This window comes from Cervus elaphus, chromosome 16 (assembly GCF_910594005.1).
Source record: "Cervus elaphus chromosome 16, mCerEla1.1, whole genome shotgun sequence".
NCBI classification, from domain to species: domain Eukaryota; kingdom Metazoa; phylum Chordata; class Mammalia; order Artiodactyla; family Cervidae; genus Cervus; species Cervus elaphus.
The window spans coordinates 34,921,625-34,937,083 of record NC_057830.1 but is presented as its reverse complement, the minus strand read 5'-3'; the positions used below and the strand labels follow the sequence as shown (position 1 = coordinate 34,937,083).

Here is a 15,459-nt window from a genome sequence, read left to right as displayed (position 1 = left end):
CCATAGATTTACACGTATTCCCATCCCAATCCCCCCTCCCACCTCCCTCTCCACCCGATTCCTCTGGGTCTTCCCAGTGCACCAGGCCCGAGCACTTGTCTCATGCATCCCACCTGGGCTGGTGATCTGTTTCACCATAGATAGTATACATGCTGTTCTTTTGAAATATCCCACCCTCACATTCTCCCACAGAGTTCAAAAGTCTGTTCTGTATTTCTGTGTCTCTTTTTCTGTTTTGCGTATAGGGTTATCGTTACCATCTTTCTAAATTCCATATATATGTGTTAGTATGCTGTAATGTTCTTTATCTTTCTGGCTTACTTCACTCTGTATAAGGGGCTCCAATTTCATCCATCTCATTAGGACTGGTTCAAATGAATTCTTTTTGACGGCTGAGTAATATTCCATGGTGTATATGTACCACAGCTTCCTTATCCATTTATCTGCTGATGGGCATCTAGGTTGCTTCCATGTCCTGGCTATTATAAACAGTGCTGCGATGAACATTGGGGTGCACGTGTCTCTTTCATATCTGGTTTCTTCAGTGTGTATGCCCAGAAGTGGGATTGCTGGGTCATATGGCAGTTCTATTTCCAGTTTTTTAAGAAATCTCCACACTGTTCTCCATAGCGGCTGTACTAGTTTGCATTCCCACCAACAGTGTAAGAGGGTTCCCTTTTCTCCACACCCTCTCCAGCATTTATTTAAGCACACATTTCTGTCTCAAGTTGCCCAAGGCCTCTGGGGGGCTCAGACAGTGCTGGGGGTCTGTCTTCTCATTGTCCTCTGCCCCCTGACCTGACGGGGTCTGCCGGCGGGCTTTGTACCCCTGCGTGTCTGACCCTGAACTTCGTGAGTCACGTGGATGCCCAGGCCCTGGCTTTTGGCTCCCAGACAGGCCTGAGCAGAAGGAGGGTTGTCCAGGCACAGGGGAAGTGGGGGCCTCTCAGCTTCATCCTTTACCCGGATCTGGGGCACAGGAAGGAGGCACCTCCTCCCACCAAATACCCTCCCCGCAACCAAAGCCGCAGCCAGAATTGCAGCTTCAGGGGTTCTCTCCTCTGGAAAGCCTACCTCCCGAGTCATCGGGTCCAGGCATTCAGGGCTCCAGACACGGGGAGAATGTCTGCACAGACATTAAAGCCCAGGGAGAAAAAAGACTTGCTTTGATCAAACTAAAGCAGCATCAGACCTGCCCTTGCTTTGCCAGCTCGAACACACAACCCCCGGCCAAGCGCAGAGCATCTCAGGGTGGCCTGACTCTCCTCAAGCCCAGGAGAGGGCGAGAGGCCACGGCCAACCAGCCTATTCCCTCTCTCCTCTGTTCTCAGAGTCAAATAGCAAGTTGGAGAGAGAAGTGGGGCTCGCAGGAGACCGTTCCCCCTTCCCTGGATGGATGCCAGGGAGACTGGACAGGGTGGCCTTCTGTTCTCCCACCATCCTTTCAGGAGAACAGGGCTGCTGCCTTTGCAAAACTGAAGACTCGGAGTTCTTGGCTGGAATCAGGGCTTGTGACGTGGGAGGGGCCTGCCTGTCTCTGTCTCCTTTAACGACTTCCTGTTCTCTTCCTTCGCTTGCTCTCCTTCCCTCCCCGCTTCCTCATTCGTCTCTTCATTCATCCATTCATTCAGCAACTGCTGCCTGTCCACCCTTCTGGAGGCTGACGATGCTCAAGGGTTTGGTCTCCGGAGTTCCTGGCGGGGACACACAGCAGCCAAGGTTGAGCAGATAGGGCGTGTGCTAAGTGTCAAGGAGGGCTGAGGATTGTCCAGAGTGCCGGGGGATGAGAAGCAGGGACCGGAAGGCCAAGGAGGTCTTCCTAAAGGAAGAAGCACCTGAGCAGAATTGTGAAGCATGAGGAAGTGTGCACTGATGAAGAAGGCTGCAAAGGGGTCACGTGCGCCAGAAAGACACGGGCACAAGCAGAGGGGCCTGCTGGGAAATGACGCACCACGGGGAGCACCGCATGCAGGACAGGGAGGAGCAGCGGGACCTGAGAAGAGCCTAAGTGCCCAGTCCTGAGTGTGCTTCTCCGGCAAGGAGGAAGCTTGGCTTCCACATGTCAGTGGTCTCAAATGAAGTGTTAGTGCATGCGTGCTAAGTTGCTTCAGTCGTGTCTGACTCTTTGTAACCCCATGGACTGTAAAGCCCACCATGTCCCTCTGTTCGTGGGATTCTCCAGGCAAGAATACTAGAGTGGGTTGCCATGTCCCCCTCCAGGGGATCTTCCCGACCCAGGGATCGAACCCACATCCCATAAGTCTTCTGCATCAGCAGGCAAGTTCTTTACCACGAGTGCCAGCTGGGAAGCCTAGTGTTAGTGAAGTACAGAAGCTCAATGTATTATAAAGATGAGAGTGGGGCTGCTCTGATAAGATCAGAGTCCTGACTGCTTGAGGGTCCCCTATCATCGCTCCCCACGTCCCCTGAGCTACTTTCCCAAGGCTCCCAAGAGCTCCTCCCAGCATAATTTGAAAATCACTGTCCAACCATCAGAGGATTTGGGGGCAAAGAAATCCCACAGGCATGCAGTGTCCTGGAGATACCTTCCAGCCGCAGCATGAGAAGAGCTTAAGACTGAGCCACAACAGGGGCAGCGGAGATGAAAATGAGAAAATAGGGTTGAGAGCTGTTGAGGAGTAAAATCAAGAGAAGGAAGTGACTGGCTGGCTATGAGGGAAGGGAAAGTTGGTGATGGCGCCTGAAATTCCGGTTTGGGACAGGCTGTAGGATGCCGCAGAATTCTGGCCAGAAGTTAATACAAGAAGCCAGAGGAGGCATCCTACAGGCAGTTGGTTGTATATCCGGGAGCTTGAAGAAGAGCCGGGGCTTGTGAAGGAGCTGTCAGAGACATCAGGGTCTTAGGTCCTTCTTCAGGGGACTATGTCTTGGGGGAAATCAGAGAGATTGTTTTTGATCTCAAAAGCCAGGCTGGGGGCCAAAGGACTTTGTTCTGTTGGTAACAGGGAGCCATGGAAAGTTTTGGAGCTAGGGACTCCAAAGGGGACAGGGTTCTGGTCCCACGGCACAGGCTGCCTCCCATCTAGGTAGCGTAGCCTTGTTTAGGCCCGGCTGGGAAGCCCCAACCAGCAGCACTCTGCAGAATGTGTGTGTGTGTGTGTGTGTGTGTGTGTGTGTGTGTATCCTCTGCTACACTGGGGTAGGAGGCAGGAAGGATATGAACAGACCCTGGCGTGAAACACGCCTCCCCTGATGAGAGAATGCAGAAGAGAAGGAATCAGTGATGCAGGCCTCTGTCTCCTCCCTACCGCCTGCTTCCTGGGCATTCGTTCATTCTCTCAATCCCACTTCCACCTGCCCCCTCTATGCCCTCTTTATTCCTACCCTCCCACCTCCACTCCAGGAGCATGTGTGCAACTTGCACACACACACACACACATACACACACACCTGCAAATACACGCACCACCCCCGACTGGGCATCAGGCTGCTAAGTGGGGTGTGAAATAGAATTTCCATGCGCGCCAGCGGCCACTCATTAAACACTTCCCTTTGCAGCTCCCCTGTGCCTCTTATTGTCTGGCCTTTGACACCCCCATCCGCTCCCCCCTTTACACAGAAGAGGGAGCTGTCTCGGCATCAGGACTGCTCTGACGTGCCTCACAGGCTGTGTGGTGTTCTAGGCCTCTTGGTGAAAGCACAGAAGAGCAGCCTGCCCCGACAGGCCCAGGCAGGACGAGGTCCGCCTCCTGCAGCTCTGACAGCCAGGCCTGGGGGGGGTCCCCCGGAGAAGAAATCCCCTCCACACTGCCCCCCACCACGTACGCTGCTCAAGAGCCAGGTTACAACTGTGCTTACAGACAGCACCCCTGGGGTCCCATCCGCCCTCGCTGGGCCTCTCCTTGTGACAGGGGAAAGATGGTGGTCCCAGAGCAGGAGGCCTGGAGGCTGGAAAGCTCTGGGCACCCAGCCCCGCCCCAGCCCTCCCAGACACAGCTCTGCTGGGCCTCCACATCTGGCAACAGAAACTTGAGCCTCAAGCGTGTCATCTTCATAAGACAACAGCTCTGTCTCCAAAACACTTTCCCATATGTTTGCTTCCAGCCCAGAGAAGATGGGTGGGGAAGGATTATTAACCCCAATTTGCAGTTGGAGAAATGCAGCTCATATCTGAGATGCTGGGAGCAAGATTTTAGAAACAGGAGCTAGTGGTGAAGTGAAGGTGGTAACAGAAGAAAGGCTACCTGGAGAAAAACCAAGCCTGGGTGGGGAGGGAAGCAAGCAGGAAAAAGCCCCCCAAGAACCTTGGCACATTGATTCCTAGGATGATGGCTATTACTTATTGAACACTTAATATCTGCAGTGTTCTGACCTAAGAGCTTCACGTTCATTATTTCATTTATTCCTTACAACAAACTCATGCTATTATGGTTTCTGTTTTAGAAATGAGGAAGCTGGTTGATGGGCTTTCGACATAAGGAGGTCGAACGCAGAGCCACTGCTTTCTAACAACTTGTTACAAAAATAGCTTCCTATTCTGTGTTGGGGTTTGGGAGCTCCCCACCCCCTTCCCCGTCCCATCCCCTCACTTCCCCCCCCCCACCAGTGACTCACATAGTAAAGATTCTGCCTGCAACGCAAGAGACCTGGGTTCGATCCCTGCATCGGGAAGATCCCCTGGAGAAGGGAATGGCAACCCACCCCAGTATTCTTGCATGGAGAATCCACATGGACAGAGGAGCCTGGTGGGCTACAGACCATGGGGTTGAAAAGAGTCAGACACAACTGGTCAACTCACATCACATACGCCTCCCCTACCCCCGCATACCCCACCAGAAGAAAGGCTTGTCCTACATCCAAACGGAGTCCCAGGAGTTTTTCTAAAGGAGCAAAAAGGGGCCTGCAGATGGGGGTGTCTGAAAGTTAAGGTCACAATGGACACTGTCTTTCCCTTTGTAAGCAATATTTTTATACTTCATCCTCACCATCTCAGGTTTTATACATGGAATCCCACAAATGGAAGGGCTGGGGGCTTTCTGTTCCTCCCTCTATGTGGGTGAGGGTGGGAAAAAGGTACGTATTTAATGAAAATAAAATTTAATAACAAGTTTCTCTAAACAAACAAACAAAAAAACAGGGCTTCTAGCAGCCAACACAGAGAGGAACCAGGTACCTCCACTGCTGAGCCCGGGGACCAGGGCAGTGCCCCATTGGCACATTGCCTCAGGATGCTCTGGGTCGGGGGGGGGGTGGTGAGTGAGGAGGGAGGACGGGCCCATCATGGGACCCTAGGAAATGGGCTCCCAGAACTGGCTTCTGGGCCTCAGAAGGGTCCTCGAGTGAGCCCTGCTCCATTCGCAGCCCTAACCCGACACCCTCGCAGGACCCCAGAGCTCACAGTGTGGGACGTTGCAGGTCAGGTGGCAGAAGGATGACATGGACCATAACCTCAACTTCTTCTCTGTGTCATCCGACGGCAGGATCGTGTCTTGGACGCTTGTGAAGGTGCGTGTTTCCCAGGAAGGGTCACGCAGGGGTGAAGCTGGGAAGTGGGGGGAGCCAAATGGCAGGGGGACTCCAACCCTGCTGGTCGAGCCCCACCGGTGCGCCTCTCCTCCTTGTGTGACTGCAGAGCGAGCTGGTTCACACTGACGTCATCAAGCTGAAGGTGGAGGGCAGCACCACGGAAGATCTCGAGGGCCTGCAGATACACACAGTGGGTAAGAGCCCCTGCACCTCACCTCCGGCCCGGCCACATCACCCGGGCCCAGGAGGTCTGGTCCTCTCTCTCTCTGCACACCCCACTTCCCCTCCTGCCGGGTAGGAGGGGGTAAGGAGAAAGTCTGGTCCTGAGCAGTCTGCAGACCCTCCCTGTTTATGCAGATCAGGCCCCTGTTTACCCAGATCCCATCCCTGTTTACTCAATTCCTCCCCTGTTTATGCAGACCGTATCCCTGTTTGCACAGACCATATCCCTGTTTGCAGACCCCGTCCCTGTTTACCCTGACCCCGACCCTGTTTAACTCAATCCCCACCTTGTTTATCCAGGCCCCATTCCTGTCTGCAGAAGCCCTGGCCCGTGTGCAGAGTCCCAACTGCCGGGCTCTAGCAGCAGCCCAGGGACCCAGTGTCTGTTTGCCCGGCTGGCTCTGGCCCTCATAGGACCCAGACTCAGGCTGTCCCAGGGGAGGGCCTACTGGGTAGAAGAGGATGCTGGGGGCCTCCCTCCCTTCCAGAACTGGCCTAAAGTGGTTCCCTCTTCTCCCGAAGGCTGCGGCACTGCCTTTGACTTCCACAGAGAGATCGACTACCTGTTTCTAGTGGGCACAGAGGAGGGGAAAATCTATAAGGTGAGGCGGCGCTGCGCCGATGCCAGCTCCTTCCAGGGCCACTGGACCTGGGAGTTTGTCATTCTCTACAGACAATATTCGGATGGATCTCAGGGCTCATCAGTTCTAGAAGGCTTTGTGGAGAAAGAGAATGCATTGCTTTCTTTTTTTAAAAAATGTGTTTATTTTTAATTGAAGGATCATAGCTTTACAGTATTGTGTTGGTTTCTGCCAAACATCAACATGAATCAGCCAGAGGTATCCATACACATGTCCCCTCCCAGAATGCATTTCTTGAGCTGCTTGGGTGTTAGGAAGAGGGGCTGACTGCAGGAAAGCAGAGGAAGAATCTAGAGGGTGACTTTAGCCCAGCCCAGCAGCTTTCCCTCACGTCCTGCTCCCTGCTTGGGAGTGAAGGAGGTAGAGCTGGGCACCGGGGTTGCGGGGGAAGAGGGGGGGCTTGGAACATCCTGAAAAGACTTCCTAGAGAAGATGTGAACTTGAGCTGAGCTTTGAAGGCTGGGTAACAAGAAAACCTATCTCTAAACACTGGGTTCCTCCCAGCTGGTGGCGGGGTGGAACTTCGTGGCCTGCTTTTGCAGGTCTCAGTGTTAGTAGGTGAACATCCTTCTGAACCTTCATCCATCCAGAAATAGCTCTGCTGCAAGCTTTTCTTAGGCGCAGAAACTCAGAATGTTAATTACAGGCAGCCTCCCGGGAGCCCCTGAGGCCCAGGCAGAGCCGATCTGAATGCAAAAGATGTCGCCACCCCCCCTTCTCCACCACTCCTTGTAGCTGCGGGAGACAGGAAGAGACCAGTCAGTCACTCAGTCTCCTGGAGGGAGGAAGTGAAGGGCACAGTGGCCAGGGCAGGAAACCAAATGAGAAATCTTGAGACTGGGACTTGTTCCTGGCTCTGCACTTGTTTTTCCGTGAGCAAATGAAAGTGAAAGTGTTAGTCACTCAGTCATGTCTGACTCTTTGCGACCCCATGGATTGTAGCCCGCCAGGCTCCTCTGTCCATGGGATTCTCCAGACAAGAATACTGGAGTGGGTTGCCATGCCTTTCTCCAGGGGATCTTCCCCACCCAGGGATCGAACCCAGGTCTCCCACAGATTCTTTACCATCTGAGCCACGAGGGGAACCCCTACCTGAGAAAGGTGGGATGTTTACCACCGCTGCAAGGATTCTGTCTGTGGACTGCTGGTGGATCCAGGGCTGTCCACAGGACTCGGCGTGGACACAGACTAGACCACACCTCCACCAGAACCCCTAGACCTGCTCTGCCTGGGCTCAGGGCTGTGCTGTGCTTAGTCGTTCAGTCGTGTCTGACTCTTTGTGATCCCCTGGTCATGTGAGACACCAGGGAAGCCCCAAAATATCGGAGTGGTTGGCCTATCCCTTCTTCAGGGGATCTTTCCGACCCAGGAATTGAACCAGGGTTTCCTGCATTGGTAGCTTAGATGGTAAAGCGTCTGCCTACAATGCAGGAGACCCGGGTTCAATCCCTGGGTTGGGAAGATCTCCTGGAGAGGGAAATGGCAACCCACTCCAGTACTCTTGCCTAGAAAATCCCATGGACGGAGGAGCCTGTTAGGCTACAGTCCATGGGGTTGCAAAGAGTCGGACACGACTGAGTAACTTCACAACTTCACTTTCCTGCATTGCAGGCAGGTTCTTTATCAGCTGAGCTCCCAGGGAAGCCTCAGGGAGGAAAGGCCACTTCTGCCTGGCCTGGAATCCTCTGGGCAGACTTCCCTCATCCTCCAGGAAGGCTCCCCTGCCCACCCAAACCCCAGTCCCTTAAGCCCCTCCTTTCTCTCTGGTTGATTTGAGAGTGAGAAGAACAGCCAAGAGCTTGGCTCCAGCTCAGCTGGGACAGTGAGGCAGGGTGGGGACAGAAGAGGAATCTTAGGATCTGACCCTCCAGAGCCCCCTGGGGAAGTGGTGGCTGACCGCTCCCACTCACGCGTCCCCACCCCCACCCCAGTGCTCCAAATCCTACTCCAGCCAGTTCCTCGACACCTACGATGCCCACAACATGGCCGTGGATGCCGTGTCCTGGAACCCCTACCACACCAAGGTCTTCATGTCCTGCAGCTCCGACTGGACAGTGAAGATATGGGACCACACCATCAAGTGAGGGGCCTGCCCTCCCTCGGGCTGCACCCTGGGCAGGGACCGGCAGGGCTCTGGCACCATGAACCCCCTGATCTCTCTGCTCTCCGCCCTTCCCCACTGCAGGACCCCGATGTTCATCTATGACCTCAATTCAGCTGTGGGCGACGTGGCCTGGGCACCGTACTCGTCCACTGTGTTCGCAGCAGTCACCACCAACGGGAAGGTAAGTGCCCCTTTCCTGACCCTTCTGACCCCTTACTGAAGACAGGATGAGCTATCTCAGCCGTCCCTCCTGGAGGGCCCACCCCAGGCCCAGGGCAGCTGGGGGAAGGCGGAACATAGGACTCTGTGTATCCTCAAGGGCCAGGCCACTCGGGGCCCTGTCAAAAGACGGGTCATTCAGGGACTTCCCTGGTGGTCCAGTGGTTATGAATCTAACGCGGGGGATACAGGTTCGATCCCTGGTCCTGGAAGATTCCACATGCCATGAGGCAACTAAGTCTGTGGGCCACAGCTGTTGAATCCACATGCTGCAACTACTGAAGTCACATGCCTAGAGCCTGTGAGCCTCAACAAGAGAAGCTGCTGCAATGAGAAGCCCGCACACCACAACTAGACAGTAGCCCCATCTTGCCACAACTAGCGGAAACCCGCATACAGGCAGAAGACCAGCACAGCCAAAAGTAAATAAATAAAAGAGGGGTCTGTCATCCCATGAGGCCTGGAGGAGAGAATGGAGCTCTCCTTGAAGGAGAGAGCAAGATGGGAGATAAGATCCCATGAGGAGGAGCTGTCTTCTCAGGGCCATGGGGAGGGAGCTACAGGGTGGCAGGTGCCAGCTTGATGTAAAGAGAAACTTATAAACCAGGGTCAATCTGTGGTCGAAATAGCATCTAAAAGGTAGTGAGGTCCCCATCCCTGGGAGTGTGCAAGCTGAGTCTGAGAGGGGAGATGGGAGGGGTCTGTGCAACAATAAGAATTGGTGAAAGCTCAAAAACAGCTTGTGGGGAAATTTTTTTGTGGGAAAGTTTTTATGCAACATAATTTACTTACGGACTTTGATGTAAGCTGAGAGGCACCTGCTAGGAAAGAATAGAGTGTATTAAGGCATCACCCTTAAGTCAGTCATTTATTTGCTGAACAAATGTCTATCCAAGGGCCAACTGTGGCTCCCAACTCCAGGCCAGGGCCTGGTGATTCAGTTGATTCACAGAGCTTATGTTCCAGTGAAGGGAAAGAAATAGAAAACAACAACCAAACCCCCGATAGAGTTAAGTGCTAGGCAGAGATCAAAAGAGGATGATGTGTGTACACTGATGTTCACAGCAGCATTATTCATAATAGCCAAAAAAGTGGAAACAACCCAAATGTCTGTAATTGATGAATGAGTAAACAATAAGTACTCTATCCATAAGAAGTATTATTCAGCACTAACAAGGAATGTACTACTGATACATGCTATATCATGGATGAACATTGAAAGCATGCTTAGTTTAAGAAGCCAGTCTCAGAGACTTCCCTGGCTGTCCAGTGTTTAAGACTTCACCTTCCAATGCAGGAGGAATAGGTTTGATCCCTGGTTAGGGAGCTGAGATCCCACATGCCTCCTGGCCAAAAAGCCAAAACAGAAAACAGAAGGAATATTGTAACATCTTCAATAAAAACTTTAAACATAGTCCACATCAAAAAAATCTTTTAAAAAAATAAGAATCCAGTCACAAAAGACCAAACATTTTCTGATTCCATTTATGCAGGTCTAGAATAGGCAAATTTACAGAAATAAAGTAGATTTGTGGTTACTTAGGGAGAGAGGGGTTGGGAGAAAGTGAGTATGACTGGTAATAGGTATAAGGGTTTGTTTTGGGGTGATGAAAATGTTCTATACTTGGTTGTGGTGATGGTTACATAACTGTGAATATACTAAAAAATGGGAATTGTATACTTTAAATGGGTAAATTGTATAGTATATGAATTATATCTCCACAAAGCTGTTATGGGGCTTCCCTGATAGCTCAGATGGTAAACAATCCACCTGCAATGCAGGAGACCTGGGTTCCATCCCTGGGTCAGAAAGATCCCCTGGAGAGGGGAATGGCTACCCATTCGTGCCAGGAAAATCCCATAGACAGAAGAGTCTGGCAGGCTACAGTCCATGGGGTTGCAAAGAGTCAGACATGACTGAGTGACTAACACTTCCATTTTCAAAGCTGTTATATCTTTAAAAATAGAGTGATGCAAAAGGAAAGGACTGGGTGGTCTCTTAGATAAAGTGATCAGGGAAATCTTCTTTAAAGAGGTGACATTCAAGTAGAGAGCTGGGTCACACAAAAGGGTCAGGTGAAGATGAGTGAGGCCTTCCAGACAAAGGAACCACTAGTGCAAATGCCCTGAGGGGAGAACACGCTGGAAAGGTTTAAGGAACAGGAAGTTAGGGTGGCCGGGATCTAGCAGGCAGAGGGCTGAGAGCCTGAGATGAGAGCAAATGGTGCAGAATCTAAAGAATCAGAATTTTTATGTAGCATACCCAGCGAGACTATTGGAGGATTCCAGATTTTTAAAAGTTAAGTCTAGCTGCTACATAGAGGATGGATAAGAGAAGGGGAGGAGATGAAGCAGGAAGACCAGTGAGCATGCTGCATAGTCGTCTAGGCAAAACTTGCTAATGGTTTGGACTTACAGTGCAGTAAAAATAAGATCCAACATTTGTTCAGCACCTATATGACAAGCACTGTCCAAGCACCTGACATATATTCATTTGGTAGAAACCCTGGCTCTGCTACTTACTGGCAAGTTAGGCTTAAGAGCCTCCATCTCCTCATTTATAAAATGTGGAAAATAACAGAACCTACCTGATAGAGTGGCTGTGACTATTGTAATTAGATGATGCAACCAGGTAACATGCTTGCTCAGAGTCTAGTAGAAGTTGCTCAGTTGTGTCCGACACTTTGCAACCCCATGGACTGTAGACCACCAGGCTCCTCTGTCCATGGAATTCTACAGGCAAGAATACTGGAGTGGGTTGCCATTCCCTTCTCCAGGGCATCTTTCCAACCTAGGGATTGAACCCAGGTCTCCTGCACTGCAGGCAGATTCTTTACCATCTGAGCCACCAGGGAAGCTGTAACTGCTCCATCCATGGCAGCTGCTATTACTGTTAATTCCGTAGAGACTTAAATTTTCTCCTAAACATTTTATTGTCATTCCCTCAACCATAGGAAAAACAAACAGAGATACAAATCGCCTCTCCTACTGCCTCCAGCTCCAGAAAGTCCAGGGGCAGTTCCTCTGGTTGGGGGGAGGCGGGACAGGGACCCCATTTCCCTGATTGTGCTGACACCTACCTCTTCACAGACCCACGTGTTTGACTTGTCCATCAACAAGTATGAGGCTATCTGCAACCAGCCCGTGGTGGCCAGAAAGAAGAACAAGCTCACCCACGTGCAGTTCAACCCCATCCACCCCATCATCATTGTGGGCGATGACCGAGGGCAAGTCACCTGCCTGAAGCTCTCACCCAACTTGCGAAAGATGCCGAAGGTACGGTCTTGGGGAATTCGGGCTGCCACAAAAGAAAGTCTCCAGGATGGTGGGATGGTGGGGAGGCGGGTGGGGAGGAGCCAGGGGATAGCCCCAGGTTTCTGGCTTTGGAGGCCCAGGGTAAGGGTGGTGTCATTGTCCAAGTGAGGACCATAGAAGTAGGTTTGTAGGGGGACAGATGGGTTCTGACACGCTGAATCTGAGCCCCAGGTGGAGACAACAGGTAAGCAGGTGACTAGAGTCCGAAGTCTGGGGGAAGTACATGGGCATCATTGGCTTGCTTGATGTTATCCAAGCAGGGGCTCGAGGCTTAGTTTCCGGTCATTCGCTGGGCTTGCACAGAGCTTCAACCTCAATGGTCCCTGAACTGGGAGCTGTGGGTCCACACAGGAAGCAGGAAATGAGCCATGAGGAGGGTAACTAGGTCAGTAGCTAGGCAGTCCTCCTTTTGAGCTCTGGTTCCTTTCTGGGATCTAGAATGATCCAGAGATCCTGGCCAGAGCCCAAGGGCTCTGAATACAGGCCACAGAGCCCAGAGCCATGACCTCAAAGTCTAGATCTCAGAGTCCTGATTCACACTTAAGAACCCAGACTTTAGAATCCAGAGCCCAAGGTTTCAACTTAAAAATCCGAAACCCTAGATCCCAGTCCTGTCCATCTGGGTGCTAGGAGAGAATTTGCTCCCTGCTAGGTTCTGAACCAGTGTCAGAGCTGAGCTGGGGCTGAGCCACATTACCCTGATGACTGTACCCCCGGGTTGCCATTTGAGGCCTTTACTTGCAGTTTGAGGAAACAGCAGGGGCCTCTTTCAACTGCTGACACCTGCCCCCATGTGCCACCACCAAGGCAGGCACTGCTGCACTAACCCTCTCACGCCAGCCTGGCCTGTTCCCCACCATGGCCAGGGAGGCAAGGGCTGGGGTTTTGGCCTGGCCTGTAATTGTAGCCAGCTGGGGGAGGGGGTGGACTTGGCTATAAATACTCAGAAGGCTGCTGAGTGCCTGCAGCTGTGGCCCAGAGGCTGTGGTGGGCTGGGGGTGGGGTGGGACTGGGGGGGTGGGGGGTGGGTTGGGCGTGGTCTTAAACTCTGCTAAGCCCTGCTAGTTGTCCTCCAGGAGCCTGAGGAAGGCATTACAATTTGTGGAACAGATAAAATCTGCTCTTGATTTAGTGAGGAGCAAGACCCAGGCTTAAGCTGGTAGAGTTGGATAGCCCCGTGGGAGGGATGGTGGTGACCTCTGGGGGCTGGGGGACAGCCATCACACGTTGAAGGCAGTAGATGTGGCGGGAGGCCTGCCTTGCCCACTCTGACCCAGAGAGGCAAGGGTCTTCCACAGTCTCAACTCCTCAGAGCAAGGGTCAGCATCAATATCTCTGAGGATCTGAGGACATGGGTACCTGGGAGTCAGAGAACCTGAGCAGGTGACAGCTGGGGGCTAGTTCTTGCATGGACTGGCAGTTCCTGTGAAACTGCCACCTGACTCTATCAGCAGCCAAGTGACTCGGGCCAGAGGAAGTCCTGTGGGCATCCCTCCTGCCCCCCTCTGCAGGCTGCAGTCTCCCTGATCTCCCCAAGAGGGCTGGGCCACAGAGGCCTGACTGCCAGCCCAAGGAGCATCCCGTGACTGGTGTCAGAGCCCACCAAAGGTCAAGGCCTGCTTTCCCCAGCTACTGTCTAGATGGCAGCTGTAGCTCGGAAAGGCAAGGAACTTGCCCAGAGTCATATAGGGAGTTAACAACTGAAAGCCAGGCTTCCTGACTCCCAGGAGATGAGGTGAGGGTGAAAAGAGAACATGAGGTTAACCTGGGAGAGAGAGAGGGAAGGGAGAAAGAGACATCTTTGTCCTCTGCCTCACGAGTGTGGGGGTGAGCGGGGCAGGGGCAAAGGCGCTGTGCCACGAGGGGAGAGGGAGACAGATTTGGAAACAGGTGCAGGAGTCACGCCAAGAGGAAATCTGAGCTCCACCGGGTGTCGGCAGCCAAGATGGGCCAGAAAAGGGCCCGCGGGCCCCACCTCTCCCCCCACCTCACAGCCATGGCCAGATCAAGGCTGGGTCCCCAGCAGGCAAGGCTGGGGCAGGTGCCAGTGAGCCCTGGGCACAGGTGGCTGAGAGGGCAGGGGGCTCGGGCACAGAGGGAAGGCGAGAAATGGCAGCTCCCCCAGCCCAGCCCGCACCCCGCTGCCTGGACAGAAGGGAGGATGGCCCTGGTGCTGGTCTGCCAAGGAGCTCTCAGGCCTCGGAGTCACACACACCCAGGGGCCCAGCACGTTTTCTCAGGGCCCAGCTTACCAGCGAACGGATGAGAGTGCCCTGTAGGCAAGTGTGTGTGTGTGTGTGTGTGTGTACGCAGTCATATCTGACTCTTTTGTGACCCCACGACTAGCGTGCCAAGCTCCTCTGTCCATGGGATTTCCCAGGCAGTAAGTTGCCATTTCCTACTCCATTGGATCTTCCCGACCCAGGGGTCAAACCCACGTCTCTTGTGTCTCCTACATTATCAGGCAGATTCTTTACCACTGTGCCACATGTGAAACGCCGTGGCCAGGGGTGGGTGGTGGGGTCATTAATTCAAGACACGCTGTTCTCGGGGACAGTCCCAGCTGAGGACATCTGGAACCACATGGGACGTGCCATCTGCCCTCCTGACACCCTCCCCCACCTGGGAATAACCGACACAGCAGGCCTGGCCCCAAATGATACCCCACTCCCTGCCTGAGCTGGGAGTACTGGGTAAGAGCACCTGTGGCTTTGTCCACACTTTCCCTCCACAAACACACACACCTTAGCTCCTTGTTAGGACTCAGCCAGAGAGCTTCCTGTAGGAAGGGTGGTCCCGACCGGTAGAGGTCTGGGACTACAGCTCTTCCTGGCTTGCCCCCCTCCCTGCTGCCCCCACCATCAGGATTCCATGTCCATCTGAGGTTCAGAAACAAGACTTGGATGTTTCTTCCAGGCCTTAGCTGGGCCCTGGTCACCGAACGTGAGATGGGGAAGGATCCTGCAGAGGTTGGGGGAGGCAGAGGTCTGGACGCTAACCAGGAAGGAGAGGGAGGCAGGGGTCCAGAAGCTAACTGGGAGGAGAGGGCGCGGCAGTGCTGGGGTAAGCTGGGCTGAGGAGGTGATGCTGGGAGGCGGGAGAGGTGGCCCTTCCCTCACCAGTCCTCCCTACTGTGTACTTCTCCCCAGGAGAAGAAGGGCCAGGAAGTACAGAAGGGGCCAGCTGTGGAGATCGCAAAATTGGACAAACTGCTGAACCTGGTGAGGGAAGTGAAAACCAAGACCTGAGGGCCTGGCCTCCAAACCTGGCCCATGTCTTGAACCTAGTACTTGTAGCCCCTGACCCCGGTACCCCAGCCCAGCCTTAGTACCCAGTATGTGTCTGACAACTACCCCTGATCAGGTCCCAGCCCCCTGCTCTGGCCCTGGTCCCATCACCTCACCCCAGGACTCGGTCCTCAACCCCTGTTACCCTCGCTTACTTTGCACAAATAAACCTGTCTCTGGAAGT

The 15,459-nt window shown here is 53.3% G+C and overlaps 1 protein-coding gene across 1 annotated transcript in view; it reads left to right on the top strand.

Moving 5' to 3' along the window:
* Positions 1 to 15,457, top strand: part of DNAI1 (dynein axonemal intermediate chain 1) — a 67,486-nt gene extending 52,029 nt beyond the window's left edge. The window contains exons 14-20 of the mRNA XM_043870526.1: positions 5,377 to 5,466; positions 5,594 to 5,681; positions 6,232 to 6,311; positions 8,282 to 8,430; positions 8,536 to 8,635; positions 11,764 to 11,949; positions 15,138 to 15,457. Of these exons, the coding sequence (XP_043726461.1) occupies positions 5,377 to 5,466; positions 5,594 to 5,681; positions 6,232 to 6,311; positions 8,282 to 8,430; positions 8,536 to 8,635; positions 11,764 to 11,949; positions 15,138 to 15,236 (792 nt within the window). The 3' untranslated portion in view covers positions 15,237 to 15,457. The remainder of the gene's footprint in view (positions 1 to 5,376; positions 5,467 to 5,593; positions 5,682 to 6,231; positions 6,312 to 8,281; positions 8,431 to 8,535; positions 8,636 to 11,763; positions 11,950 to 15,137) is intronic.
* Positions 15,458 to 15,459: the final 2 nt, after the last annotated feature.